The 23,174-nt window shown below is 42.8% G+C and overlaps 3 protein-coding genes across 14 annotated transcripts in view; all 3 read right to left on the bottom strand.

The window, feature by feature from the left end:
* Nucleotides 1-1,222: 1,222 nt before the first annotated feature.
* On the bottom strand, nt 1,223-2,409 carry cdpf1 (cysteine rich DPF motif domain containing 1). The gene is made up of 3 exons (XM_086147039.1): nt 2,167-2,409; nt 1,871-1,982; nt 1,223-1,489 (listed from the first exon to the last, which is right to left on the bottom strand). Exons 1-3 carry the CDS (start codon nt 2,277-2,279, stop codon nt 1,364-1,366), a joined length of 351 nt encoding a protein of 116 aa, XP_086003165.1. The 5' UTR covers nt 2,280-2,409; the 3' UTR covers nt 1,223-1,363.
* Nucleotides 2,410-2,829: 420 nt separating this feature from the next.
* On the bottom strand, nt 2,830-19,715 carry LOC147234208 (peroxisome proliferator-activated receptor alpha-like). Of its 5 annotated transcripts, none has more exons than XM_086147033.1 (8): nt 19,364-19,715; nt 13,015-13,235; nt 10,962-11,116; nt 6,304-6,442; nt 5,155-5,354; nt 4,805-5,077; nt 4,488-4,731; nt 2,830-4,268 (listed from the first exon to the last, which is right to left on the bottom strand). In XM_086147033.1, exons 2-8 carry the CDS (start codon nt 13,196-13,198, stop codon nt 4,114-4,116), a joined length of 1,350 nt encoding a protein of 449 aa, XP_086003159.1. In that variant the 5' UTR covers nt 13,199-13,235; nt 19,364-19,715; the 3' UTR covers nt 2,830-4,113. The 5 variants fall into 5 exon arrangements, with proteins under 5 accessions (XP_086003159.1, XP_086003155.1, XP_086003156.1 ...); XM_086147029.1 differs by having other exon boundaries at nt 2,830-4,383; nt 19,364-19,705; XM_086147030.1 differs by having other exon boundaries at nt 2,830-4,383; nt 19,394-19,705.
* Nucleotides 19,716-20,902: 1,187 nt separating this feature from the next.
* The window catches only part of LOC147234207 (uncharacterized), a 32,976-nt gene continuing 30,704 nt past the window's right edge, over nt 20,903-23,174 (bottom strand). For all 8 annotated transcript variants that reach the window (XR_015106169.1, XR_015106172.1, XR_015106171.1 and 5 more), the window contains one exon: nt 20,903-22,748. Coding sequence is in view for 2 of the 8 variants with exons in the window: in XM_086147028.1 (XP_086003154.1) it covers nt 22,655-22,748 (94 nt within the window). In the remaining 6 variants the exon portion in view is untranslated. The remainder of the gene's footprint in view (nt 22,749-23,174) is intronic.

The raw sequence follows: 23,174 nt of genomic DNA, 5'->3' as shown, positions 1-23,174 counted from the left end.
GAGGTCATCGCGAGAGGAATCCGAGGGCCCCGAAACGTGGAACTGGGTTCGAATTGAAGCGCGAATCGGGGCGGCTTCCCCGAGGGCCGTGGCGAGCGCGCCATCCGAAAAACTTCCGGCTGATCCCGCCGGATATTTTGTCTCGTCACTCTTTGCGTGAACCAAAAGTGTAAAACTTCTGCAGGAAATCACTGCCGAAACGGCGTTATCAGATTGGACCGGGTCTCGTCGGGCGAGCTCGCGTGCAGTTTGCAAAACAGAGATATAATTGCTGGCGACCGTTCAAACTGTTGCAAATTGCTTACGCTGCAGGGGCTCGTGTTAAGATCTCGGGATCCGGAGCGTTTTGTCGTTAAAAAAACATCACAATCTTGTATTTAATGGCCTCTTAACGTCGGGCAAGACGTCGTTGCGTGCGTCTGTTTCACATTTGAGAGCGAGGCAGTACACAAGTCGATAGCCGTGGATCCGAGGAGGGAAGGACAGATACACTTAGTGACGAAGCCGTCATGCATTTCCAGTGAGAAAGCAGGAATTTGTACAAAAATACAAACTACAACACGGTACGAAATGTCGGTATGGACACTTTTGGTTCGTATAAATGCACAGACGGGTTTTCATTTGATGGCAAACCAAGAGGAACATTATGGGGATACTGAATCTGCTTAGCTGGGAAAATGACTACCCTCATATCTTCTCAGATGCGGGTTCTTGTACTGCTGAAACTGTTTGCAAGTGTTTGCTTAATGACCTGGATCGAGCTTCCACGTGCTCTCGTGGCTTTTAACGAAAGCAGCACCAGGCTGCAGTGACGGAAGAGCTGCCGCTGAATGAGGGCCGATTATTGTTTGTGATGCGTGAAAGGTGCTTTTTTTTTTTTTTTTATTCCGCTCCACAGACTCTTACACGGCAATCGAGTCCTCATGTTTTGTTTAAAAATAAATGCATCATTATTGACATATTGTAATTATTAATGATCGTGACATTGTATAATAATAGCCACAGAGGGGTTTCACTGTTTATACCGATGTGTTGACTGATAATATGCCAATATGCTTTATTCAGCAATAAATATGCCAGAAAATTCAAAAGTACACCTCCCGGTTATGAAAAGCAGCGGATCAATACACATCGCTGCTTCTGAATAAATTGAGAGCAATGTTTTTTCATATTGTTTCTGCAAAGCCTTAAAGTAACGGACATCTGATTTGAAATTGTGGATGGGTACGAATTACCGCACCCGTAAGTCTGAGGGGGTCGACGCCGGTCACGCCGGCGGCCCAGGTCGACTGGCGACCCCGAGATAACATCCGATGCTGTCGCTGTCCAGGCAAGTGGGCCCGGGTCGGCCCGCGTGCCCCTGTCACGAGACGGCGGCCTTGCTCTGTGCCTTCTTTGCCAGCTCCGTCCGAATCTGAGCGGGAAACTGGTCCAAGTGCTTTTTCACACACCGCAGACAGAACCTCCTGGTGTAGAAGAGACTGCAGTCCTGAAGGAGAGAGAGCAAACTTCAGCGCCGCACTTCGACGTTCACTTTTTGGCTCCCCGCCTCTATTTCTCGCATTTTACTTGCGAGAGGACGAGGGCAAAATCACACTGGACGGTTCATCGACCACAAGAGGGAAAACTACTTATACCGAGAGTATCACGGGTAACAATCCAGGCCTGGGTCAACTTAAACTTGCTCCTCAATGATCAGTTTCCGTGGTTACATTCAGCTTTCACTATCATTTGCAACACAAAAAAACACTCTTTCGCAGATTAATCTAGGAGACATCTGTGCAATGGGTAATAAAAGTGCCACACTTTCAATCCATGCGTTCATATTCGCGTTTACAAACCGTCGTGATGTGATTTGAACGCGTCTTACCGATCCAACGCAGACACACGTCCCGCACAGGCTGCAGTGGGAGCCCAGGATAAGAAACTTCTCCTTGTCCGGACAGAAGGGGTCTCTGGTCACGAAACACTCCTCCAGTAGCCTGCTTCGACGGCACAGTCAGAAACAAACGGACGTACACACGATTTAAATTCGAATCGTGTCCCGAAACGCGAGGTTAATATGTTTTATGGCGTCGAGATAGCAACGGTCTCGTAATGTTAGCTAGCTACAAGACGGTGCTAGCATTAGCATAGCAGGGTAAAGATGAAGGTTTGTTCACTCACACGATGGCTCTGGTGTTTGGCGGTTTCTGTCCGTAGTAAGTGAAAGGAGTATTTAAACCACACAATTGACACAAAAATCTTTTTTCTGGGGATTCACTTGTGTTTTGTTCCATCGTTCATGTCAGGCGAGTCGGGCAACGTTGTTCCTGTTTTTGTGGAGGTTTGCGTTTGCTATGTTTCGTGAGCCTTTACCGCCACCTAGTGGAGTGGGGGAACGCTAGTATTTGGTAAAAACACTTTCCGTGCTTAATTTTCTTCATAGTTTTTAAGAATTGAATGTAACATATCGGCATTTTTACATGTTATTGTTTAACTGAGGCGTAATTCAAGATACTTAGATAATTACCAGTGTGGAATTTTTTTGGAAGAAACACATGTGTTTACTTAAATAGCTTAAATTAACTGTATTGGTAATTCATGGAAAAAAAAGTCAGTGAGCAAGTTGTATATTGTAATGTCCCACGAAAAGAGCTGAATATACCTCTGAAACATATTTGCATTTTAAAATGTTATAGTTTAAGTGAGGCATAATTCAAGATACTTGGAAGAATTGCGAGAGTGGAAATATCTTTTTTTGGAAGAAACACATGTACTGTAAGTGTTTATTTAAATAGCTTGAATTAGCTGCATAGGTAATTATATGCAAAAAAAAGAGTCGGTGAGGAAGTTGTATATTTTAATGTCCCACGAACAGAAAAGCACATGTCAGTTTTTAAGATGAACACTCAAACCTTTGAGAATATCCCACCTTTACTCATCATAAATGGAAATGCTCAAGTATAGTAGCTAATTCACACCAAAGAAATAGTTCAACAGGATGTACCAGTTGTTTTCTTTTATTAAAGGTAATCACATACCGGAACTCTGTCCATACAGAAAATTCGTTTTTAATGAGCTTTGTGTAAAATAAACCAGATAATTTATTTAAAAACAAACAAAAGTACAGTGTTCCAACAGCTTGTAGCATACAGCAAATAAGGAAACCCTTTGTGAGATGAGTCTCACTCGTGCTCAGATATAGTAGATATATCCCTTTCTCCTCCTTGTGTTTGTTACATGTTCACACAACATATAAACCACAGTTAACTCTTTCTTTTTGTCATTGGTGAGATAAAATTACGGCCAGTATTTGACTCTGGGATGAATATGAAAACGTCAAAACAAAGTCGAGGTCATTGCAGCGTTATCTACCCCTGTCGATTAAGTGACAGTTGATCTTTGTACAAGTTATTTTCTTCTTGAAATAAACCATTTGTAATGCAGGGGACGTTAAAAAAACACCTACGCTATATTAAAAAGAGAAATCATCATTTGTTCAAATGCATTCAAGATATAATCAAACTAGGGGAAGCACCGACATGAGGTCACAGAGCATGTTTTACTTTCTGACGTAGGCGTCACTCATCTCACACCGCACAGGGCCACGTTCAATGAGATGCCAACACACACCAAAATATAAGAGTATGAAACATAAACAAATTCCATTTTTTTTTTTACAAACATGTATTATGCAATAATGTTCGAGAAAGTTATCAAGCCAACAGACAGCAGGCACTATTTTGTGCATTTTAACACCGTATGCAGGACCGCTGCAGTCACAACCGTGTGTCTTTGTTTGAAACACATACTGTAAATGCTGCGTTTAGTCCTGTAGCATATTAGCTGCTGAACACCTGGAGGCAAACCCGGAACAAGGGGGAGCCAAACATTAACAATTAATTGCATATCATTTGAAAAGTGCACTCACTTCAAATCTACAGTGTCATTTCAAAATGTTTGAAATTACTGACGCGGTCAGGTTATCCGCAAGCGCTGGCAGAGCCCGTAAAACCTTTTTTAAATTTGTTGTTCTTGTTGCGAGATAAGCTACATACGCTACACTGATATGCACGACAGTATCAGTAAATGTAGTCCCGGTTTTTGAGTACGTGGGTGGTGCATACGTTTTCATGTTGGACCATCTGCTACCTTCTCAGTACATGTCCCGGTAGATCTCCTGCAGGAGCGGGTGCAGCGACGTGTCCTCTGTCGTCTTGATTTCCTGCACCAGCTGAGCATGCTCAGTAACCAGTTCACGGAGGTCGGCGAGCTTCTGCAGCAGTCTGGGAAAGAGGAAAGCGTCGTCTGGGTGATTGGCCAGCAGGTGGAGCCGCAGTGCCTGCACGATGCTTTCCTGCAGCCGTTCCACCAAAGGCACGTCCAGCAGGCCGGGACGGTCTGGAATAAGGGTGGAGGACATGCAGGGGGATTCTGCTGTTTGCCGAGTCACACACGTCTACGTCGGTTCGATTCATGATAGGAGTTCACGTGATCTCCCTTACCTCCGCAGCAGATGATGGCGGCCACGAAAAGGGAAAGGTCGCTGTCTTCGAGCTCTAAGGAATTGAAGCGTGTGGCGAACTGGAACTTGGGTTCCATCATGTCGCTAAATGGCCGCCGGAGGCTCTTGAGGAACTCCCGGGTGATGAAGCCTCCTCCGCGGGCCACCAGGAGGCCGTCCTTGTTCATGCAGGAGGCCAGAAGGGTGAAGAGGGCTTCGTAAACCCCGTACTTCAACAGAGTCACCTAAATGCGACGGAGGAACCGAGTCAGGATTGCCCGTTGAACGTCAACGGTCAAAAGATCACGGCTGACCGACCTGATCGTTCAAATCCAAGTTCTGGAAGCCCGGCACCGCCTTGGCAAACTCCGTCAGCTCAGTGACCGTCTCCACCGAAGTGCTCTGGCAGCAGTGGAAGAGCCGGGCTTCCGCCTCTCTCTGCTGGAGCTCCCTGAAGCCCACACCTGCGATGATATCCTCCGCACGGAGGCCGCTCTCCGTCTCCGGGCTGACGCCGTTCTGGACCATATGGACCGCCAGCGTCCTCTCAGCCAACTGGAACGTCTCCATGTCGTGGATGATGAAAGGCTGCTTGGATGGACAGGGATGGTGCTGTGAAGGGACAGTACATCTTGTTTCTGTTGTCTCTCTAAAAATCCTTCCTTTACCGGGTTGCTTGTCTTTCCAGTGAGTATGAGCCTGGCTTTGGCCTTATTCATGTTGAAGTTCTTCATGTAGGCTTCGTGGATCTGCCTGACCAGAATTTTGTGGTCGGGCAGCATGTGACTGGCCTCCTCTCTCTCCTCCATCTCGCTTTTCGCCTTGAGCTTCAGCTTCTCCGCCTGCGGCATCCGACCGAACCGGATGGCTGGTGTGACGAGACATTCGTGATGAAAAAAAAAAAAAAAACGAAAAGAAGAAAGAAAAGCACTTTTTATTTTTTTTATCAACGATACAATTCATTCTAGAAATATTAAACGGCGATGTCTGAGACGCCCTCCGGGGGCAACCGTGTGCGCGCGCACGCAAAGATTTTCCCACAAATGATATGTCTATACTGAGAAAGACGCCATCAGCCTCTCAGGTTTCTGACACTGCTCTGTGTGTAGTGGGAGGCCATTGCAACAAACTCAGTGACCCTCCGGCAGCCAGTGCAGATGACAGGGCAGATGTGGAGCTGCAGTATAAGGGCCTGCGTTTTCTCAGTGTCAAGCTCCTGCAGGATTCTGTTCTATTAAAGAAAAAAAAAAAACGCTCGTCAACGTAAAACCCGTTGACTCGGAGCCAGATCGCGGCAGGGCGTGTCCCGACGTTGTCGTACGTTTCGGAGAACGCAGACGAGCGTTTGACTTGAACGCCGCGAGCCTGATGTCCTGAACACGCTGGCGAGCGGTTCATAATAAGTGGAAACTTAGAGCAGGGTGATGGGATTTTATCGGACCATTTGCGAAGACGGTATCACACATTTTCCATACAAAATTTTATGGGTTGTTCAACTGGCCTTTTTATTAGGGCTGGTTAATACACTGGAATTAAATTTATTCTCTGAATGAGAAAATTATATCGGCTTAGTTATGAGCTATGGCATTCGGATACAGGACTTAACAGGTGAATTGAAATGCCGGCATAAGAAGAAGAGGTTTGTTGCACTTTTATTAAAATCTGAATGACTTTCTATTACCACTTGATGTTTTTTAACCTGTGATTGTATTTTTTCCTGATTTTTAAAGATAAATAATTCTTAATGTACTTGCAAGGAGACTCGTTGTTTTGTTATTATCGTATGTACACCAATAATGTGCATTTCAGGGCCTTACCGTTGTGGGACATTCCCGCCGAGAGGCACTTTTGAAATCTGCAGTACTGGCACTTGTTACGGTTCTTCTTTTGGATTTTGCAGCTGCGCTCGCACTTTTCATACTCGAGCTTTAGCCGGATGGTTCTCCTGAAGAAACCCTGGTTCAGACACACACATACACACACACACACAGTGGCGATCAAACCCGAGAAATAGATGGGTCACATGCTGACTTTTCTGGCACCTTTGACTCAGGAGGTGGAACGAGAACCCACCACAGTGGCCGCCGCCATCTTCATACGAAAGCATGGATGATTGGGAAAAGACAATTCCAGCTTAAATATCAAGAAAGATAATTTGTCTCTTGGTTATTATATTGCACCGCTACACCACCTATCAAAAAACATGTATGACATGCTTCATTATGTTTGAAATGAAAACCAATGTTGCATGGACAGATTTATTAAAAAAAAAAAATTAAAAAAAATCAAATGCTGATGATAAGTAAATGATTTGCATCCTTTGATTACAGTAATGCTTCAGGGCCTTCTGAAATTATTATTATTATTAGCTATTTTGCCAATGCATTTCAATGACTTATCATTATTTGTTATTAAATATCAATTATTGAGGTTGGGATTTTCTTTTTTCCAGTCCTTACTGGGATGTGGTTTCTTGCCTGTGGTTAAGTCAACGTTGCTGATGTAAAATTGAAATATGTAGTCGTTCTGGTGCCATCTGGCAACCGATCACCTGTTATTCTACAGCACCCCATACATTACATATATATACATACATATATATTATATCATTATATTAGATGCATTCCATACATTTCATTAATGGTGCAACATAAGACAATGGGCTGCATTGTGTGGAAGTGAAAGGGAAGTGGAACAACATCCAGTCTTAAACAGATACACTTCAAAGGTGCACAGTAAACTCGCTGCTTTCTGGAGAAGAGTGGAATAACAAGACATCCTGCAGCCCTTAAACACAAACCAAGATAGAGAGCAGCAGGCCCAAACACGCAACATGTGTCAAAGCATATGATCCTCACACACACACACGTACGCACTCACGCACGCACTCAGCACATTCCTCAACCCTCACATTCAAACAGGGAATCTGGATTTTCTGCCAATCTAAATCCAGCCACATGGTCACGCAATATATCAGCCGTCATGTACACAAGACCTTGGCCGCCTTTATGTTGAGGAGCAGCAGACACAAGGTTATTATGGGTTATTATGTGTCACACGCCGCTGTAGCTGTCATGGAAAATTTGTGGCTCTTCATTTCGTGTTATTCTTAACCAAAGATATATAATTTGGGGGAGAGGACTGTATGTAATCTTCATGAAACTGGTGAGGAGGGAAACTTTGAGGGTCAGAGCATGTGCAATAGTTTAGTGCCATGTGTTATTATGCAAAAATACACTGCAAAACAGCAGAACAGCACGAGGAGTAAAAAACAGATGTGTTCTCCACCGTGCGTGTTTTTTATGTGTGCGTAGACACACCACCAGATGCCGACGCTCGCCTTTTTGGCGGCGAGAACGACAAAAACAAATTGTTCGCCGCACAGCCTTTCTTTTGGGGGCAAAAAGGCCTCGGAGCCAAACACTTTTGAGGACGACTTCTACTAATCCGGCAGGGAGAGGTCTGGGGTTTAAACCGTCCAGCACTGATCCACGGATGGCGTGGTCTCTATTCCGCCGCTGTTGACATGAATTTCACAGCATCATCGCTCGCACCAGGGATGGATCATTTTGGCCATGCTGTCTTGTGCGCGTAAGGCTGGGAGTAAAGCGATTTAAATCAAATATCATCAAGTGGGCGCATCCCTGTTTTCCTCAGTACACTCCTATCTGATGTGATTTTCCACACATAGGCAGATGTAATGATATAGTGATGACTAATGGGCTCCTGAATTTTTTTTTTTTTTTTTTTTTTTTCAAGATATTGCCTAATCTTAAGCTGTCTTGCAGCCAGGGTTCCTACAATACAGCATGGAAACTGCAATTTATGACTTTATTTTATGAGTTTTTTTTTTTTCCCCACAGTGGTGCAACATCATCATTCGGTGGATTTAGCAACAGCATCAGGTCAGTGTCATCATGTTCCGGGCTCTCAAATAGCTGCTGCCTGACGAGATGGGGGGTTCGCGTGTTAAGTTAAATAAGCAGGATGTAGAGCTGGGCTACATCGGATGCCAAATATCTGTTAAGGCATGAAGAAGGGGAAAAAAAAAACATTCTCTGCACGAGAATCGAAATTCTGTTTACCCTTAAAACGTTCGCGATGCCGTTCTGACATCTTTTACAGATACTTTGAATCTGTCCGTTTGAATAATTAGATTTTTTTGCCATTTTTATTTGTATGTTTTTTTGCTGACTATTTATGTACATATGTAGATAGACTCATTATCTGTGATGCTTATCCTTTATCCTACACTTATGGTGGGGGGATGCTGGAGCCGATCCTACCGGTCATTGGGCGAGAGGCGAGGTCGCCAGCCAATCACAGGGCCACATTTCAAAACATACAACCATTCACACATCATATACACATACAAACATTCATTCACTCATTCACATGCGATTCAGGTTCTTGAATGAACTTCGACGGAGGAGGTCGAGGGAGAAACCGAAAGGAGAAGAAGAATTAGATATAACCTACTGCATGTATTTGGACAGTGGGAGGAACCCCCATTCCCCTGAAACACATACACATACATATCGTTGCTTTCTTTTAATAATCGCCTAACTCATTTTTTGCAAGTTTTTCACAAACCTGAAAAACTGAGCCGTATGTTAGAAAAAATATAAAAAAAAAAAAACAAAAAAAAAAAAAAAAGGTACAAAATTATTTTAAATGGGTGATGATATATAATGTTCATCTCTCAAAGGTTGAGCATTATACTAATGATTATACTAATGATTATACTAATAATTATACTAATATTATGACTAATATTTAGGTCAAAAACTTAAGTGATATTAAAAGCGGGGTTTTGCAGTGTGTGTGCGTTTGTGTGTGCACCTGGTAGGTCAGTCTGCAAAAACTTGGCCAAAGAAGTGAAGACCGTGAAACCTTAGTCTCCTGCCTACGTCCATCTATCTCATCTCCTCTACGTAAGACAGTGATCAGAGCCAGGGAGCCAGGTCAGAGTGGAAGAATCCACCAGATTTTTTTTTTTTTTTTTTACAAGCTGGGAAACAGGAGGGGTGGTTAAAATAGCATAGAGAGATGAGCCAAATCGGAAAAAGTCAAATCTAACTTCAAGATCTTGTCCATGTAACTGTGCCGCAGCTTTCTGGAGCGACGCGTATTTGCGTCAGACAAAGGCGACTACATAACTGACGGGAGGAAAGTATGCAAGGTCACAAGTTAATACGCAAAACACCTCAGATTAGCAGCAACAGCCAACCGTTAGCAGGCCACATGACTTGACAACAACGCTGTGATAATTCTGAATGGTTATGAACACACACAGGGACACGCACGCATGCAAATGCATGGCCCTGTGGTCTCAGTTACGGTATGTTCTCATCATTGAACTTCATCATGACACTTTTATTCCCCCCGCTTCTGTGCATTTCAGGTATTTCTGCAGGGGGTCTGGTGATTTCAAACATGTGATGATGAAAGTCTTTCAACGGAGCGGACGCCCGCCGCGCCGCTCTTCTCATAAGATCAAAGTGGCTAAAGGTAGCAAAGTGGGATTTTGTGTATTTTGTTTGTTTGTTTTTTTTCCATGCCTGCAGCGGTGGAGTGTGTGTACAAGCGCACGTTTGTTGCCATCACTTACTTTGGTGGCGTGCCAAGCAGGGGAGAGGTGACGAGTCAGCCAAGGCCACCGTGTCCCCGACCTTACATGAGCGGTGTGGGGGGGGGGGGCGTGTCTCAACTCTCAAACTTTCCACTGGCCTTTGGGTCAAAAGCTAGTACAAGCCAGGCGTTGCATGTGTTGAGCGTGTGTGTGCCTCCAAACACACATACATACATGTATATCCTAACAGTGTGCATCTGTGTATGCGGTGTTTTTCCACATCTTGTTGTTCAGCTACTCATAATGGCAAGGCCACCCTTGCCAAACATATTTTTTTTTTCTTACTGCTATGCATATATTCTTTTTAAGTTGTAAATATACTGATATGTGACTATAAACCAGTTCAGATCGCTATGCTTTATTATGTGGTGGTTTCTTTGTCTGCTGTAAACTGTGATAAGTAATGTTCATTATGACATCAAAATATGGATGTCATAATGAATGATGTTTGTTTTTGATGGTTCTTTGTTAATTTAAAAAAAAAAAAAAAACAATCACTTTTTTTCCCTCAGTAAAATGTAATTCCATATCATTAACATTAGTGGGAATAAAAAAAAAATGAAATTTGTCAACTTTCAACAAATCAGAACGCCACAAAGCCAAAATGAGGGTAAATGGCAATTCTGTTAGTAAGAAGTGACAAGTGATAAGACAGCTCAAATGATTGCAAATCTATAGTTTTAATGTCAGATCAGTGATACGATACCGATTTATTAGATTTAAATGCTAGTGGAATTAAATAACCCTTCATTACGACGGGCGAGGTTTATGGCTCTCAATCTCTCACACACATGCATGCACGCACGCACACATGCACGCGGTGCTTGATTCAGTTATTCTCACCTTGCATCCCTCACAGGCGTGGACACCATAGTGGAAGCCTGAAGCTTTGTCTGAGCAAACCCTGCACTCCAGGCTGAGGGGGCTGGGGCTCTCCTCGGGGTCTGGCGCTGCTCCACAGCCCCCTGATGACGGACTGGAGGCTGGGGTCAAAGTGTCTGCAGCACAGAAAAAAAAAAAAAAAAAAAATATATATATATATATATATATATACTTATATATGTATTTTTTTCAATAAATATATATATGTAATATATGTATATGTGTGTATATATATATACATATATATATATTTTTTTTTTTTAAATATATTTTTATCTTACTTTTACTTATCTTACTTTTAAATACTTTATCTTATCTTACTGTCATTTATATATATATATATATATATATATACTGCTCAAAAAAATAAATGGAACACTTGAACAACACAATGTAACTCCAAGTCAATCACACTTCTGTGAAATCATAGTGTCCACTCAAGAAGCAACACAGATTCATTTTGACTTGTTTTAAGGACATTACATCAAAGTTGGATCAGCCTGGAGTTTGTTTTTACACTTTAATTTTGAGTGTGATTCCGAATCCAGACCTCCATGGGTTGATACAATTGATTTCCATTGATAATTTTTGTGTGATTTTGTTGTCAGGACATTCAACTGTGGAAAGAGCAAAGTATTTCATAAGAATATTTCATTCATTTAGATCTAGGATGTGTTTTTTAAGTGTTCTCTTTATTTTTTTGAGCAGTGTATATATATATGTATATGTATACATACATAGAGAGAGAGAGAGAGAGAGAGAGAGCGCTAGGAAGTTTGCCAAGCTGGATTGTTTTTCAACAGATCTGTTTTAAAGAGGATTACAAAAAAATCTGTTATCTATTTTTATCCTTGTTGTTGTCCTTTTAATTGTCTCTTTATTTATATTTATATTCTTATTTATTGTTATTGTTGCTGCTGTGACACAAGAATTTCCCCTATGGGGATCAATAAACGATTATTATCTTATCTTAAAAAATGTTACACACATTCCTTACATTATAAGAAAGGAATGCTCGGCAATAGCCAGTATTATTTAGCAAAATCTTGACAGAGCTCAGCCAGGGTCATTACTGTGTTCCCTGAGGCTGAGGGCTCTGTGTTCCATAATAATCACAGAGCACATACGAGTGGGTCATTGGCCCTCGGACCTCTAGAACGTTGGACCTTGGGAAAATAGGTCTTTGGGAACATTACTCTATTTCCCTAGTTATAGACTTAGCTAGCCATTCTGAGTGCAGATTGTTCTGTTTCTAGGCTTCAAATATTTGAATTTCGTAGGTGGCATGGTGGCACGGAGGTCCATATTTGTGTGGCGCCCCATTGCGTCCCTGAGCGTATAGACAATGACTCAATTAATTCAGGAATTCGAAATAGTCTGCTTGTACCTTTGTAAGATATTCAGGTAGAATAAGATGTTTTTCTTTTTCAAACCGTTGCTCAATTCCATATTCTGCTGCAATTAAATGCGATAGCCCTGCAGCTAACGCTAACCAACTTTATGTAGTTAAAGTGAAAATAGCGTGACTGGATTAGTACAGGTTTGCTTCAATGCTTCACCGAATCTTTGTGGACTCCTAACAAAAACAATTCTGGCAGTAAACAGAGGGCGAGTCACAATGGCTTTGTTATCACCATGATACTTTCAGTTTTATTCGTTAATACTTCACGGAGCTGCGACAATGGAAACAGTGATGATTGGGGATGATGTCGGACCGCCGGGCGTGAATGAAGAAATGCAATCAACGGAGACTGAGCTGCGTCAAATCTTATCACACGCGGACAGAGCTGAACAGGAGAGGGAGGTGATAACTGACAGGCCAGAGACGGGACGTCAAAAAACGTAACGATCCAACTTATCTGCTGGCTGTCGTTCGAAAATGCAACGTGACTGGATTATCGACTGAAAAGGATCCAGTTTTTATATTATAAACTGACCTCATGAAAACCCAAGGCTTGGGTCTGGTGACGCCAAGTTTTGGTTTAGATTTGCGAATGCATGCGTGACGACTCACCCAGCGCGATGGAGCTCTCGGACCCCGACCCGGCGCTCTGGTACTCTGGGAAATCGAATCCCAGCGGGTCGTCTCCGATGGATTGGGAGATGTCACGAAGATCCTCCATCAGGTCTCCGCACAAGGGGCTGTCGAGGAGAGAGTCCCCCAGTGGGGAGGGGGGGCTGTATAAATCCCCTGCCATGATGAAGCGCCGGGAGGAGAACCCCTCACTCACATGACTAGGGAAGAGATTGAAAGCAAGGGGAAATGAAAATGAAGTGCGACCGAATCTTAAGAGCTCTGCTGTGTTCAGACGTGGTCATTGCACATGTCATCGGCTCATAAGATGCGTACTTTGCCTTAAGTACTACATTGTGATTTTTCATCATTGCAATTAAACCTTACTTTAATTTGTCAAGGACTGAATTCGCTGAACAAACCAAAGCTCAAAAAAAGAACATATGGCGTCCAAGTTTACTGAAGAAGAAGAAAAAAAAAACAAAAAACAAAACTCCACTTGAGCTCTTTTGAACAATAAGCAGTTCCTGCTGGGGGGTGCTTGGACTGAAAGGGGCCATCAATCAGCCAGGCCTCTGCAGCTGGGTTCGCTCCTTGTAGATTTACACACATTGCACCAATGTGAAAAACATCATGTCTTTAAAAAAAAAAAAAAATTTCAACACCTGAAAAAAATCCAAGTTATGCCGTTTCAAATCACCTGTCACAGGTACATTTTTCTTCAATATTATTACAGCTTGTCTGCGATGCGGATCCGGCCCCTACGGACTGAGCGCCGCTTTCTTAATTCCATAAGAGATTGATCGTACCAATAATGAATTTAACACAAAGTTCTATAAATAGGACGAGTCTCTCTTAACTTAACGATAAGAGTTTTTTTTTCTGTCAACATGTGACTGTTCAATAAACAATTCTGAACAAAGCATTTTATTTATATATTTTTTTCATTTATCACACTTTAAAGATCCCCTCCTGTCCCCTGGAGCTGGAAATGACCGCCGTATTAGCACGAGAGGACCATCGCGATCGGAGCTTTCCTCCCGGAGCGGCGGCATCTTAATGGATGGATATTTGGGGAATATTCATCCTCAGGAAAGCACTCTCGACTCACAAACTGAAAAACCGTTCAGGTAATAAATCACTCATGCTAGCAGTGTCTGACTGGGAAGTAAGTGAGCCATGCCCACAGAGTCAACAGAGGCCCATTATGTTAACTCCATCATTCTGTCCATCAGGCTGGTGTTTACGTTGTATTAATAGCATCTGGGCGTACAGACATACTGCCCATTGCTCCCTCTGATTGCTCTCGAGAAGACTGCGTGTCTGTTTCACTGAGTGGATGTGTGTGTCTGGGAGTTCCAAGGAGCTTCCAGCTGCTCTCAGCGGAGTTAGGGGACATCTGTTTGAGTCATCGCCTGTTCTATGACTCTCTCGAATGTCTAGTCGGTAACTGCACCAGATGCTGCTGTTATTCCACTATAGTCTCATTCATTTGTCAGGTCAGAATTCAACAAAGCCTTTTCCGGCTGTGTTCGTGCACTAAATATAGATTTAAAACAGGAAGTGAGGCTCTTTTCATGATACAGGAGGTCTTTACAAAGAAGCGTCTTTAACACCCCGTCACGCTCCGGGGAATAAATCAGTTCATTGTAAATCTTCTAACATCTCGAATGCCCAATTGTCACTGCCTTTAAATGGCTCGGTGCAATTTGAAAACACATTTCACTATTTAAATGCGCACAGGGACCAAAACTGTCATGTTTTTGACAAGTATCTTCTGCTTAAATATTTTTTCCTGCCTTAGCCAGTAAATTTACTCAAGTGCTTTCAATATTATTGGGAAAATCCAAAGAGTAAGTTGCTTGCTATCTTAAACCAATCAAAAAAATGTAATTAAATATGCAAGAAGTAACCTTACCTTTGTATCTGCGAAAAAATGAAATGTGAAACAGAAAATGTTTACAACTGTCAACCCGTCATAGGCATCAAAAAAAGAGTTTTATGCAGGTATTGTGATGCTAGTGTAAACACGCCATGCCACCAAAGAATAAGGTAAAATCCAGTTATTAGAATATTCAAGCAGGAAATTACCAACCAAATGCCGGGAGGTCACGGAGTCTACATCCGTCCGCTGAGGATGACACACCGAGCGCCGAGGGAGCGCAGCTAAAACACTCGCTGGAGAGCCAAGTGGACTCTGGAGATAGAACATCTATCAGAGTTAAAAAAAAAAAAAGGAGCAGTTTGTTGAGTCAGGAGGGCAGAAAGTTAGGAGGTGATTGATCACAGCATGCTCGCTCTTGTTTGTCTTGCAGACAGGTCCTGACAACGTGCCCCGGTTGTGTAAGAGCGGGAACTATGCGACTGTGCATTAGGATGCGTACATGTGGATGGACCATAACATAAAGCATGTACCTGGATATTCTATTCTTTTATCGAGGGTTTCTTGCAAATCAAAAGTCCCTGCTAAGGAGTCAGGGGGGAATGGTTTACTAGCTGTTATAAAACAATTGTGCTGAAAGCTGTCGACGCTACCACGTCACGCTGACAATCCTGACGGTAAACAAATGATATCTCAACAGCCTCTCCCCCCATCTTCATAAACAGACGCTCTGCCGAGGGAGCGCAGTTTTCTAAAAAACTATATCTTGAACGGATGAAAAGGGAGGTAAATTATTTTTGGTGATGCATTTGATTCTAAATCCCCCAAAAAAAAGAAAAGAAAAAAAAAAAAAAGAGAAAAAAAAAATCACAATTTTTGTCTCTTGCTTGTCGCTCAGTTCATTCTTGCCAGTGAGTTATATCAGCTTGGAGATGAAAGCCGTGGAAATACCGGCTCTTTCTTTCGATGCAATCAACGACTGCATGGCATTTATCTCGTGGCGCTCCAAGTGCCAAAAAACACATTCAGTACTGATTTTTAAAAAATAAAGTTGATGGTTTGCTACTCCAGATCCTTCGTAGGTCTTGCCGTGGACGGTTTCAGGTAAGACTTGTTGGTTCGAAACAAAATCAGGCCCCGCTTTCTGGAAAACATTTTGAAAAAAGGCAGACGCGCCGACAGCAGACGTCTGTAACTTTATAAAACTCAAGTTGTATTAAGTCTGTAAATATCTTACTTCAACAGCCAGTGGACTTTCGGAAAGCAGTGATGATATTTACGAGTGAGAGCTACAATATCGATAAATCAGATCCTAAACCAAATGTGACAAGTTGATAAGTACTGCAGGTGAGATCGATGGAGTCAAAGGTGAAAGGACTCATAAACTTCTTGTTCCTTTCAGCTGCTCCCTGCAAGAGTCACTACAGCGAATCGCCTTCCCCCTCTGCTTTCTCTTCTCTCACACCAATTAACTTCATGTCCTCTTTCCCTGCATCCATAAATCTCCTGTGTGGTCTTCCTCAAGGCCTCCAGCTCCAACCTCAGCATTCTTCTACTGGATCTTCACCATCCCTCCTCTGTGCATGTCCAAACCATCTCAGTCTGACTGTATCTCCAGAACATCCAGCATCTCCTCCTGATCGTATCCAAAGAGAGCCTCAATATCTTATTTACCTACTAGCTCCTCTTGGGGATCTCTTCGTATTCTGAGCCCTCGCCGCCAGTTTCACTTCGATTTCCGGCCCTACTCTACTTCCTGTCTTTTCCCCAGTGCCCCTGTCTCCAAACCGTACAGCTGGTCTCACCACTGTCTCACTTCTTCTTTCATTCCGGCTGAAGCTCTTTGATAATTCATCCTTTATTAATTCCCGTGGGGAAACCGTGAGCAGTAAGCTGCTGTCTTCGGCACCAGGGGGGCAGTTAAGGGTCCAGGGGTTTGCTAAACAAGACTTCGACACATTAAGAGGACCTGGGAATCGAATGTTCGGTTCCAAAGACGATTGCTCGACCTCCTGCGCCACAGCTTTGTCTGCGCAAAACAGAGGACTCACATCACCCCTGATTCTGTTCTCCACTCGTTCCAACTTGCTTCAACGTGTTTCTTCACCTCTTTTCCACACTCCACATTGCCCTGGACTGTTGACCCTGACTACTTAAAGTCCTCAATCTTATTCATCTCAACTCAGTGTTCCACTTGAGTCCCTCTTGTTCACATGCATGTATCCTGTCTTTCTGCAGCAAACCATCAGTCCTCTCCTTTCCAAGAGCGTACCTCCACCTCTTACATATCCCTCCACCTGCTCCCACTACAGATCACAATGTCATCTGCCGATATCATAGCCCATGGAGATGCCTGTCTAACCTCATCCGTCAACCTGTCCATCACCATTGCAAAGCTGATCCCTGATCTAGTCCCACCTCCACCTTGAACTCCCCTCTAACCCCTCTGGAAAGCCACACAACTGCTTCACAGCTGTCATACATGTCCTGCGCCACTTTTATATACTTCTCTATCACTCCAGACTTCCTCATACAGTGCAGTAGTTCCTATCTTGGCACCCTGTCATTTGCTTTTTCTGAATCTACCAAGGCACAACACAGCTCCTTCTGACCATCTCTGTACTTCTCTATCAATATTCATGGGGCAAATACTGAACCTATAGTACTCTCAGAGAAAATACTGCATATGTGGTACTCTCCTAAAGCAATTATTGGATCTAAAATCCTCCCCCTTTACTCTCTTCTCCCTGTAACCTCACTGTCCCACTTGACTACCTTTCCTTCAAGCGCATGTATTCAGTCTTGTTGCATCCAACCCTCTCCTTTCCAGAGCATACCTCTACCTCTCTAGATTTTCCTCCATCAGCTCCCTGCTCTCAATATAGATCACAATGTCATCTGCAAACATCATAGTACTCATTGTGAACAATGGCCTTATTAGTGTTTTTTCGCTTGTATGTTTTGGTAACCTCATTGACATTTCATCGTCTGACACAAACTGTTGAATAGTCTGTCGACAACATAACAAGGCAAAAAAAAAAAAAAAAGAAGAAAGAAACATAAGTCAACATCAGAAAGGAATCAGACAGATGTTACGTTTTAGTTGGAAGTGAAAATCTGGTTGAAGTTAAGAAAGTTAAATTTTCCAGCTCTATGGATGTTAACATTTAAACTTGGAAAGGACTGGATTTTGTGGATTTTGTTTAGTTAACAGCACAATCTAAAAAAAACAACACACGATCAGCGACAGCTGCAGTCAGGCATTGAAGGTCCCGACAATGACGTCACAACCGGCAGGCAAGACACCGAAACATTTCAGCTGGCATCCTGTCGGAGAGGTAGACATGCAAATATGTATCTGTAAAGCTTTGTAAATGTTATTACCTGAACGTCTGAGAGGGGCCATGCATCTCATGCGGCGTGTTTGTAATTCCCTGCAAGAATTTTTTTCCGTTTCATTCTATGCAACTATTTGTGCTCCAGTCACAACAGAACCACATCCAGATGTGGTTTCTCTTACAGAGAGAGACCTATACTTTATTCTCTCGAGCTTGACAAGATGTTTTTTTTTTCTACCACTCCCCCTTCATGATTGAACTCATTTTAACAACTTCCTGTCTGAACCTCTTTAAATTGTAGTGGATTCACGGTTTTGAAATATTGAAAATTAGGTGAAACGTCAAATTCTCTCTGGGGTGATATGATTTTTTTTTTTTTTCTAAGGGGGGCCTGGCCCATATTTCCACATCACCTCATCAGCATTGTGTTTGAACGTCCCTGAGGAACCATAATCCCAGACAGAAGGGGTCTATCTTTAGGTCACCGGAGGAAACCAGGAGCTTAACATGATGCACGTTAACCTGACAGTGGACGTGGTTATTCGAGGAAAAAGAACGCAATCGATACCAAAAAGAAGAAACGAAATCCGCCACAAGTCTACTATTATTTCTCCATTATCACTAAATTGTGAGTCTGTTCAGCTGCTCTGACCTTTAAGAGACCTTTTGCATAACTGTCACCAAAAAGTCACCAAGAGTTCCTCAATCACTATTTCAGCATCTGAATCCAAACTGCTGCACAGGAAAAGCAATAATATTAATCATTTTTTTAAAAAAAACTGCAAAGGATTGAATCCTGGCCAACAGAAACTATCCTCCTTGCAGAGAATGAAGCCTCACCATGTTGTTTATTACAAAAACAGCTGAGGTCAGGAAGCGCTTGTCTACACAATGAGACACTGTGAACAATGATCTGCAGGAGCCTCGTCTGAGGCCAGAAAGCAGCTGCAAAAAGCGAAGAGGGGGCGGTAAAGTTCGTGAAACCGTCACGCGTGGGGGAGACACAAACCACGGGAAAAGTTGGAGTTGGATAAAGCGAAGGCGCCAGAGGACGAGGCGGAAGTTCGTCTGCGCGGCGTGGAAGCGGGCTTATGTAAGCGCGGAGTTCCGGAAAAGTGCGGGGAAGTACCTGAGAGAAAAGAAGTGCGGGGCCGTTTACCGAGGAGGTGTCCGGGGAAAGCCGCCGCTTGTCCCCGATCGTGGAGGAGACGAAACGCTCCGCCGCGATGGGACTCCGCTCGGCTCCGCTCCGACCGAGTCGTTCCTCTCCGCCGCTGTCAGCCGGGCTGTTGATGCTCCGCCGGAAGTGACGCAGCGCAGCACGCGCACACCTCCTGACACACCTATGATTCCGTCCAATGGGCGCCACGCTTCTTCGTTGTTGTTATTGTTGTTTTTGTAGTTGTTTTTGTTTTATTCTCCGGTTTTTGTAGTCCTGCGAGTTTGTTTTCTCTTCCGGTCTGCGTCGCGTCTGACTTTAAACCGCCGTGACCGTGACAGGGCGCGTGCTCGCAGACACGAGACACGCAACCACACGATCATTCGATCAAAAAAAAAAAAAAACATTTCAAAATAAAAGCGCAGGATGAATTAATCCATCTTTGAAAAGCAAAAAAAAAAAAAGAAAAAAAAAAACATTTCTTGAAAATTACAGAAAATATCAGAAAATATAAGAGTAAGTTTAGATTTTTTTAAAACTATTTCTAACTTTATTGAAGCATCGTTTTATACATATTCCGGGTAGCTTGACTCAGGCACCGGTAGCTACATTACTTTTAGTAGGTATGGGTGCATTTAATATTGTAATATTTCTAATAATATTAATATTTCTGTTCACGCCACCACCTGTTTGCGTTGGAAAGGACGTTGCTGCATGTATGCAAACAAAAAAAAACTTTGCCCAAATAACAATGAAACCACCAGGTTACATCCCACCCCAGCTCCTCACACCTACGTCATAATATAATTACTTACACCCCATATCCGGGGTATGTTTTACATAAATATTTTAAAGGTAAACATAATACAACCACATTAATTTTACAAACTTTCATTCCCTTTTGTTATTTTCCAGTATCATTACTGTTGATTTAAGATTAACAGCGGCCGGGATGCGGAGTTCAGTGTAACGTGTCATCTTGCGCCCTCTTCTGTGTGCAGAAGCAAAGCAAGGTTTCGATGAATCTGGCCTGTTTCATATACCTGTTAACTCACAACAGAAAAGTGCACTGGCACTCTTCTAGGTCTTTTCTGGGCGGCCTCGATCACTTTTGAGTTTCACTCTGAGGGAAACACGGTTATTGGTGTTTCCTGAAGTGGAAAATGTCTCTGCACAGCTCGGTTCTATTAAGTTTATTGAAATTGTGAGAGCCAGTTATCTTCTTTCTAATCTGGCAGTTGTGCAGACTCTGACAACTCATTCACAATTTAGATGAAAGCGGTATCTGCCACATTGTGGGGTTTTCTTTTAACTTTATACCCAAAGATTTTTTTTGATTTTTTCTATGGTTTTTGAAGCAGACTAGGCCTATTTTAGTTTAATGACCGAGGAGCTCATTGGAAGGTTTGCAGAATCAGACAACATTGTACGGGAATATTTCCCAGATTATCCTTCTGGTTCCCCTCAGAAAAAGATGTGCACACAGAAAAGATCAGACTTCAGGCAATGTTTGTTCTGAAAGATTCTTATCTTTCTTTATTCATTGATGAAATTGCACAAAGTCAAAAACAGCAGTGATACAAAACAAACTGTTGCCTCAAGTTAAGTTTCCCCCATAATTAAAATAAGGCATGGATACACGAAGGGACAACTTACCATCGGTGAAATCCTGAAACTCCAACCCCTGTCCTTCGTTTGGAAGGCGGTGACAAAGACGTGCGCTCCCGGGATGTATTGCTGCCCTCCAGGGAAGGCAGTAGGTTGTATAGTTAGCTCCTGATGGGGCAAAATCACAACCCTGAAACCACACAACCTACTACCTCACCCTGTACGAACACCATGAGTGCGTCGTGAAGGTCTGATGCCGGAGCTGTCGGACGGTGTTGTTCGCAGTGTGGACCGTTCGCATCTTATCCCCTGAATCGGTGAAGGCAGAACTACAGTACAGTGACAAAAAAAACCCAACAAGTAAATACGCTAACCGTGTGTAAAATGTCACTTAAAAGGCTGCATGTGGGGGACAGGAAGTCTCGTTTAACCAAAAAATAAGACAAAAACCTCATAACTTTAAAATTGTCTGTACTTTGCTAAGACTATGTATTTTAGATTAAGCCGGTGAAAAAGGCCTGGGTTTTACAAGAGCCGAAGAAAATCTGCCTCATATCAAGTTACAGCGCCACATGCTTGGGTTCACATCACTAAAAATAAATTGAATGAATCTAATTTAGCGTAGGAGTGCGTTTACGCAATTCATTTTTGCAGATATTTGATACGCGGACATATATTACAACTTGTTTGTCCAAAATCTGACACTTTCAACCACAAATGATTCAAGGAGAAGAACTAAGATGCCCGCCCAGATCACGATAGGCCGATGATTTTTGTAAGACTCACGTTATATGACAAAACAAGAAAAATACCTCAGCTCATCCAGTTCCAGCAGCTTATTTGGTCTGATTTATCAAGGCAGAAATATGAGCATTATTAGCATCTTTCCTTGTGAGACAACTGACAAGCTATTCAAGGCTGTATCCCTGCATTAAAGATCGTAACACAGTATTACAATACAAATTCAAATCGGAGAGCAAAGACACACATGAATATTGCCTTCCTTTGCGGTGGTCAAGATGGCGATGCCTTGACAGTCGCTTCAGGAAAGACAGTAAGTTGTATAGTCATCTGACAGCTTGGGAATAACCCTAAAACTATACAACCTACTACCTCACCCCAAAGGACAGTTTCCTTCCAGCAGGTGGAGAAGATGGGTCCTCCGATGACCAACAAAGGTCTGAATGTACAAACAGCAGCATCATCAATGGGTGCATTGGAAAACAAGACAATATGGATTATTCAAATCTATGACTTGCTGTTCCAAAAAATCATCCAAACTTGAAAAAAAAAAAAAATAGGCTGTGGGAGTTAACCATTTTTTTGAACCTGCAAAACAGAACATTATCATTTTTGAAAATTTACACTGTTCAATTAGTCTTTTTTTTTTTTTTTAGAAAAAATAAGGGATTTTCTAGATTTGCAGGAGGCAGTGTGGATATGCCATGTTTTAGATGGTCAACCCTTTAATATGTGAAAAATTAAAACAGAGCAGTACACATGTTGTGATTTTGTTTTTCCTCCTAATGGCTCATTAAAATACCGACATTGTCTGCCATTTCATTTTCAGACATGTTTGACAAGAACATTTTGTTACTTTGAAATTTGAGTCCAAGCAGTGGCCCGATTTATTTGGTCTAGGAGCCCTATGGGTTAACTGCATGAGCAAATGAAAGACTGAGGTACTTCCTGTGTATGGCCCGTGCTTCGCATCCACCTCCTTTCTGCAACTTCAGGTTTCTTCAACCTGATGGACACAAACACGAGGAGAGCATGAGCGGCTGTCGAGTGCAGACAGATAAAGCAACCCTCACTTCCTCTCTTCTTTCCGACGAGTATCGCATACCAACAACTGATACGGATTGTAAATCTGGACGCCGGCACGTGGACCACATAAATATAAAAAACCTGCAAGATGAGTGTAAAAACCTGCAACGTACAGCTGCATCCATTGATGTCAACACAAATGTGAGAACAAAAGGGTCATCTGTCCGTATTGGATCGATCTGAATGAGGCCACGGCGTTGGGGAACATATAATAGCAAAACACAATCAACTCTGGAGTGTGATACTCCTGCACGCAGAGTGTGATGTAAAGTATGTCATCGAGAGACCACGGAGGCAATGCATGTCAAAGAAATATGGGCGCAAACAAGCGTAAATTTGTCAAACA

Source organism: Fistularia commersonii, chromosome 5 (assembly GCF_037954325.1).
Source record: "Fistularia commersonii isolate RoL2024-O1a breed Wild chromosome 5, RoL_Fcom_v1.0, whole genome shotgun sequence".
NCBI lineage: Eukaryota > Metazoa > Chordata > Actinopteri > Syngnathiformes > Fistulariidae > Fistularia > Fistularia commersonii.
This window is presented reverse-complemented; position numbering and strand designations above follow the sequence as displayed.

Bases quoted from the DNA above. Each gene is read 5' to 3' on its own strand.
- cdpf1 (XM_086147039.1), bottom strand. From the start codon at position 2,279: ATGGAACAAAACACAAGTGAATCCCCAGAAAAAAGATTTTTGTGTCAA. The intron at 1,983-2,166 runs GTGAGTGAACAA...CCGTCGAAGCAG, and splicing joins CCAAACACCAGAGCCATCGT to GCTACTGGAGGAGTGTTTCG. The intron at 1,490-1,870 runs GTAAGACGCGTT...TCTCTCCTTCAG, and splicing joins CGTGTGTCTGCGTTGGATCG to GACTGCAGTCTCTTCTACAC.
- LOC147234208 (XM_086147029.1), bottom strand. From the start codon at position 13,198: ATGGCAGGGGATTTATACAGCCCCCCCTCCCCACTGGGGGACTCTCTC. The intron at 5,355-6,303 runs GTAAGGCCCTGA...TCGTCACACCAG, and splicing joins GGCGGGAATGTCCCACAACG to CCATCCGGTTCGGTCGGATG. The intron at 4,732-4,804 runs GTCGGTCAGCCG...CGTCGCATTTAG, and splicing joins ACTTGGATTTGAACGATCAG to GTGACTCTGTTGAAGTACGG.